A 7,277-nucleotide genomic window follows, 5' to 3' on the forward strand; every position below is an offset into this window, starting at 1 on the left:
AACTTCTCTTTGTCCCTTGGCTTTGTCGAAAAACGATACCCAGTCTCATCCTGGAAAGATCGCACAGAATCTCTGCCTCTATTTGCTTTTCTTCGTTTTTTTTTGTTTTTTTTGCTGAAAATATTGCTTTAAGAAATACATTTTGGTCTTCTTTTCAGATGGTTTTTAGTGACGGAATCTCGGATGGAAGCAATTTGGAACGTTTCCTCTGGGTTTCATTGAATTGGACGTTCTAACCAGTGGCCCGTTCCGCAGAAACGTAGCCCGATCTTCTTGAAAAACGTCCCGCTCTTGTGTGAGGAAACCTGACCAAAGACTGTCATGAGGAATGTGTGCATTCTTCAAAGCAATAGGCAAAGACCTTCTGTCTTCTGTCAGTGCGTACAATAGCCTTCCATTCGTGTGCCGTTCCTTTCCCAAGGTTTGTACAACAGGATACGCTTGTATACTTATTATCTGTGTGTGTGTGTGTGCATGTGTTGGGTGTGTGTATTTCCGTGCATGCATGTCGACGTGGAGAGTGAGTGGTATAAAAGTGTGCACCAGTGCGTCCGCCGCAGCGTCAAAGCGCCAACGTCTTTCGTCCGACGTGCTCAGACGCAGATCTCGATGGGCGTGGCCACCAGCATGCGGCCCCCCGGCGAGTTGTTCTCCCGCGGCATGCGTTCGTAGCTGTTGGTGGACGACACGGAGCTGGTGGTGGAGACGGACACGAAGTGGTGGCCGCCGCCGCCGCCGCCGCCCGGCTCCATCATCCCCGCCTTGGTGCCGCCGCTCCCCCTGTCCACCGCCACGGGAGACAGCGGCGAGAGAGTCTGCTGCTTCATCCGCTCCACCAGCAGCTCCTCGTCCTCCTCCCCGGACGACGACGACGAGATGGTGCCGTCCGCCTCTCCCCGGATTCCACCTCCTCCTCCTCCACCTCCGCCTCCACCTCCTCCAACCCGCTCCCGCTCCCGCTCCCTCTCCCCGCCGCCTCCTCCCGCCGCGCCGTTGCCGTTGTTGTTCTCCACGTCCAGCATCCAGGAGTGGCTGAAGTACCCGAACACCTCTTTGACGGAGCAGCGGCGGTCCTGCTCCACGGAGAGCAGCCGACGGAACATGCGGAGGGCCTGCTCGGTGAAGCGGCGCCACTGGGACGGCACGGCGTTCGTCCTCCGCCTCTGCCAGCGGATGAACTCCTGGTAGAAGGAGTCGGAGGGCAGCGCCTTCTCCCAGGGGAAGTTGCCGGTCAGCATGCAGAAGAGCAGCACGCCGAAGGCCCACACGTCCGTGCTGTAGTCCACGCAGAAGCCCTCGTGGCGGGACACGTCGCACAGCTCCGGGGCGGTGTAGGGGATGGTGCCGCTCACCTGGAGGGGAAACACAGCAGGTCAGCGTCATATGAAGTGCTGCATTCCAACATGAGACATCAAGAGGCGCTTGAGCTGCCGAATGTCCCGTAATGTTCCTCATTAAAGAGCATCTAAACCCCAAACCCAAATCTGTGGTGAAGCCTGACATCTAATGGCGAAAAGTAGGGTACTGATTACTGAACTGGCCATCTGCCTTTGGCTGGTCTTTGCTTGCCAGGAGTACAATAGGGTAGTGGCATTAGGTGGTGGCATCACCTGGCAAGATCAGCCAATAGCAGAAGGCACTCCAAAATCTACTGTTCACGTATTGTCAGTCAATTTTTACCAACAATAATCTGATCCTACTTCGTTTTCATTTTATTTACTCACCCTTTTGACCGGGGAGCCGGCTCGGCGGGTCATGCCAAAGTCAGAAAGCTTGACCTTGCGACACTCTCGGTCAAAAATGAGGATGTTCTCGGGCTTGATGTCCCGGTGGACCAGCTTCTTACAGTGCAGATAGTCCAGGGCGATGGCTACCTGGTGCACACAGCGCTTCGCCACGGCCTCAGGAAGACCAACCTGAAGGACGTGAGCAGAGAGAGGTCAGAATCGCGTGCAAAATAATACATGTGTACCAATAGGAAAGCATGAACACGTCACTATACCTGCTGCTTTTGTTGTAAATTAAAATCAAACACTGCAAATGCCCATGTTAAGCCCAAATCCAAGCCCAATGCCCAAGTCATTTAGTGTCATATTCAGTCTCTAAGGAATACAGAGAGCTTTTGGGAGATTGGTCTGTTGGTCTTACTTACCCTTTAAGTGACAAGAAAATAGACACCAAAATCCCCGGTAGATCGTTCGCTCCATTGCTTTATGCTAATACTGTAGCATACACTATGTTGACTGATAGTAGGCAAATGTAAGAAGACAGTTGTTAGCGGTTTGCATTATATGGCCTGTGATTCATATATTTAGGAAATGTAATATCATTAGCTCAATATAGCTAATGTAGCCTATTTCATATTCATCCACTGTGCAGTGATTTTTAGCTGTACACAGTCTCCCATCACCCACCATGTTCATTTTCTATGAAAACAAAACAAGTCTCATAGGAAGGTTATTTTTGTGTCATATTTCCTGTACATATACATATTTAAAATTACTTACCAATGAATATAGAGCGGTTACAAGTTGTCATTTTCTCCATTTTGAGATAATGCTAGGCTACTATCACTCAACACAGTGTATGCTAAAGTGTTAGCATGGAGCACCAGAGCAACTTATCTATCTATCGAGGGACACATGGAGGATTTTGATGTCTGTGTTCTCATTGCTTTACAGGTACGTTAACCAGTCTTTCAAAACTTAGTGTATTCCTTTAAAATATTTCTTAAAACGTGAAAAATTCTCCCAGTAGGGTGAGATAATTCCATTTGTTTACAATACAGCTTAAGGAAGTTTCACATGATTCAGGAAAATTCATTTCAAGTTCATTTGAATTGGAAACAATGAACTTATCTCACCCCATTGGCATATTTTCTCACTTATTTTTTAAAAGAACAGGTTTTTAGAGACTCAAAAGAACTTGAGATGGATATTTTTGCAGTGAATGGGCTGGTCCGTGACTCAAAATCAAGGGTGCAGCTGCAACACCGGAGAACAGTAACAGTGATGGCAGTACCTGTGGAGGAATGATGTCGAAGAGATCCCCGGCCAGAGCGTACTCCTGCGCAAACACGTAGTACTCGTCCGTCTCGAAGGCAATGCCGAACATGTTGATGATGAAGGGGCAGGGAGACAGGTAGAGAGAGATGCTGTACTCCCGCAGGAAAGACTTCAGCTTGGTCGTCTTCTTCTTCAGGAACTTCAGGGCCATTTTTGTACCTTTGGGGGGAAACGGGAGAGAAACAATCACGTGTGTGTTGTATATTTATATATAAAAGGGATAGTTGCAGTCCTCAGTTCTGATTGGCTGAGTCACAATTGAAGTTGTTATATCGCTGATCACACAACAGTTCATTTAAATATTAATGATATTATATTATAATATATAAACACACACTTAAGTGTTTCTAAGCAACCACTTTGTTTAGCTACTGTTCATGAACTATATTGCTATGTGGAAAAATCACATTTGATTTACTGATTAAAAATGAAAGATTTCTTCAAGATTTGCATTCTTTTTTATTACAATAGTGCGTTAAAAAGCAATGAGGATGTGATTTGCAGTGATTTTAGACCAGCTGAGAGGGTTTACAGGGTACTCCACTTGACCTGCCTCTTAGTTGTTCTATAATCACTGTTAATCACAGCCTTGAGTGGCTCACTAAGTATAATTGCTTGTCAGCCTGTGTGTATGCATGTGTGTGCATGTGTGTGTGTGTGTGTGTGTGTGTGTGTGTGTGTGTGTGCGTGCTCCCTCACCTCTGATCTTGTGGATGACCAGGTCCACCTTGCCGTAGGTGCCCTTGCCCAGCTCCCTGATCACCTCGTAGTACTTGTTGACCTCCAGCCTCTCCAGGTTCTGGGCTGCGATCAGCTGCAGCTCGTCCAGGATGTCCATGTTGGCGCGCGACACCAGCGGAGAGGAACTCATGCCGGGGACTGGTTCGGGGGACAGACCCGGGGGGGGGGAACAGACCGAGGGGGGGGGGGATGGACGCTCAGGCGGGACAAGAGCAGCGGCTAACAGCTGGTGTCACTGCAGACGAGGAAACAAGAAGCAAGAACTTGTTTAAATGAAGTGAGTATATTGATGAAGAAAAACTGAAGTAGTAGTTATATTACTACTATTACTGCTAGGGATGGGACGATATATGGAAATTCAATATATCGCGATACAAAAATGTGTCAATACTTATCGTGGGGTAGAAAAGTGAATCGCGATATTAGCTCCATTTTATTCGTCTGTAGTAATCACAAATGAGACGCTTGACCATCACAAAAGCTCTCCATTGAAATTATATATTTGCACTTTGTAGTGACATTTTTAAATTGTTTACATTCTAGCAAGCCAATGGCATCGCTAGAAAGAAATAAACATAATTCTGCATAGACAGACTTTGTCATTGAACTTTTATTTATTACATCGTATCGTGGTTTTATTGAATCATGAACTCCATGTCGCGTATCGAATCATATTGTGAGATAAACATATTGTCCCATCACTACTTCTACTAATACTACTATATAATCATAACAAAATAGTTTTAATTTAAATTATTTAAATTATTTATCATTATAAAAGTATAAATTATCATTATTCTTAGTAGTAGTGGTATATATATACAGTATATAAATAATGTCTATATAAATGTGAATATATATAAATAATGATATATATCTATATATATCATGTATGTATATGATGACGTTTATCAATAATAATACATTATTATTATTACATTGTTATTATTAAGATAAATAGAAAATGTAATAAATAAGTCCATACATACATAAATGAATACATTTAGAAATAAAAATAATAAAATGCCTAAGGGCCAAAGCACAGCATAATTTAAACAAGAATAAAAAACAAAGTACAGACTAGAGTTCATAGTAAGAGCAGGTATGGATTCATTTTTGCCCCAATGACTATTCCATTTTTATTTCATAGTTGGAACAAGTCTACTGTATAAAGATACTGTATTTTGCTGCATGGACACACACAAACACACACAATGCACAAAATCCATATCCACATACAGTCAATATGAGTGTGTGTGTGTGTGTGTGTGTGTGTGTGTGTGTGTGTGTGTGAAATTCCCTTCAGTGTTGAAGGGCGTCGATGGACAACAAGCCTCTGATGTTCATTTGTTAAGAACAGAGTCTGCTGCGCTCCTCTGTGATGTGCTAGTCATTGAAAATGCTAATTATCTCCAGTGGAGGCTGAATCCTAAATGCTAGTAGCTAGGAGGGATGCCAGAGCTGAATCACACACACACACACACACACACACACACACACACGTGCACACACAATCAGCCAATAACAGCCCTTTCTCCCGAATCCAATCCCTGCTGCAGTGTGATTATTCTTAGTGATTGGCCTGTTACTTCTTTTTTTTCCCTGACCCTCACTCTATAGATCCAATGCACGTGTGGAGGAGAGAAGAAATATGTGAGCTGGCACACACACACACACACACACACACACACACACACAGAATCACACTCCTTACATAACTTAAAATGCCGAGAAGCAGCCAGCCTCTCTCTGTGAATCTGCCGTTCAGCCGCCGCTCACAATGAAACCAGTAACACTGGCTGCTGGCGGCCATCTTTATCTGCTCTTATAGTAACACAAGTATGTTGCTCAAGGACACTTGGGCAGGTGAGGCATCATGGGAGATCGAGCCCCAACCCCATGCTGCCCCATAAAGGCTTGAAAGGAGCAAAATATGTGGATTTCCACCTCGAAAAACGAAACGTCACAGTTCTGCTTCAACACACAGGAGGTCACCAGCTATGCAGTGAAATGCACACACACACACACACACACACACACACACACTAGTTAAGTACCTTGTCATCCCCCTCTACAGGCCTCTGTGTTGCGCTGTGGGAGTGTAATCTTTCTGTGTGAAGCGGATTGACACCAGCAGGTGAGGAGGAATGAGTCAGTTTAGGTGATAAATGGCAGTGGAGAGAGAGAGAGAGGGGAGATGTCTCTCTCTCTCTCTCTCTCTCTGACTCAAATAAAAGCGTTCACACTCTCGGACACATGCGCTCAAGCATGTGCGCGCACACACACACACAAAGGCGGTGCTGAGCTGTGCTGTGCTCTGCAGGAGTTGTAAACAGAGAGGGCCATTTGTATCTGTCGAAGATCAGAAGCGCTTACTTAGCAGCGCCTGATATTGCCATGTATGTCCCTTTGTGTATGTGTGTGTGTGTGTGTGTGTGTGTGTGTGTGTGTGTGTGTGGAAGGGAGGTGGGGGTGGGTGAGTGCACTATGATAATCCGGAATATCTTGTTTGGCTTTGGTATCGAGTTATTAATCATTATTATCAGTTAAAGGTGCCACGTTTAGCATTTTTAAACATAAATATATCATTGTCAAATGAATTGTCCATGGTACTGGTAGCCTCTATCTCACACTAGTGGTATTGTTAGTGCTAGTGTTTCTCAAAATTAAGACTACATTACCCATAAACCCCCCTTGCCTCCTGTCAAAAAGAGGATCTTTGCTTGTTATGTCTCAGGTGATGATTTGTTGATGCTACATGTAAGTGATTTAAGGGAAAAAATCATTTTAAAACACTTTTTTTTTCTCTTATATCAACATCTTGACTGTTTTCAACTACAGTGGACATTCTAACTTATATCCAATATCAACAATTATTGATTCCGGAAGCTAAAATCCCCATATATGATTATACAGCATTACTTCAGCATTCAGCCCTGGTGTGTGTGTGTATGTGTGTGTGTGTGTGCATTATGGAGAACACTCTGTCACTGTATCACACCACAGTGGTATCATCCTCTCCTGGAGCTCAACACACACGTCACACACACTCTCCTCACCACAGCCAGTTTTGGGAGAAGGATTTTATCAGACTCTGCTCTCAGCTCTGTGTTGGCGGTTCATATACAGATTCACAGGGACCTCTACCTCTTTCTATGTGTGTGTGTGTGTGTGTGTGTGTGTGTGTGTGTGTGTGTGTGTGTGTATGTGTGTGTGTGTGTGTTTACCACAAAGAGAGTTGCATCTGTATTTATATAGAAGCAGCATTAGACTCATAGCCGGATGAGTCATCAGGTCAGAGCCAATGTCGGCTGCCAATGTGGAGAGGAAGCTTGATACCCCACTGTGTGTGTGTGTGTGTGTGTGTGTGTGTGTGTGTGTGTGTGTGTGTGTGTGTGTGTGCGTGCGTGAGCGCGTGCTGCGTCACATAAGCTCTCAGCGTTAACAAGCAACTCGATGCGCAAATAGATG

At 44.9% G+C, this 7,277-nt stretch overlaps 1 protein-coding gene across 1 annotated transcript; it reads right to left on the reverse strand.

Moving 5' to 3' along the window:
* Window positions 1-593: 593 nt before the first annotated feature.
* bsk146 (brain specific kinase 146) lies at window positions 594-3,936 on the reverse strand. The gene is made up of 5 exons (XM_071907917.2): window positions 3,765-3,936; window positions 3,022-3,224; window positions 1,725-1,916; window positions 998-1,352; window positions 594-892 (listed from the first exon to the last, which is right to left on the reverse strand). Exons 1-5 carry the CDS (start codon window positions 3,934-3,936, stop codon window positions 594-596), a joined length of 1,221 nt encoding a protein of 406 aa, XP_071764018.1.
* Window positions 3,937-7,277: the final 3,341 nt, after the last annotated feature.

Source organism: Centroberyx gerrardi, chromosome 20 (assembly GCF_048128805.1).
Source record: "Centroberyx gerrardi isolate f3 chromosome 20, fCenGer3.hap1.cur.20231027, whole genome shotgun sequence".
NCBI classification, from domain to species: Eukaryota; Metazoa; Chordata; class Actinopteri; order Beryciformes; family Berycidae; genus Centroberyx; species Centroberyx gerrardi.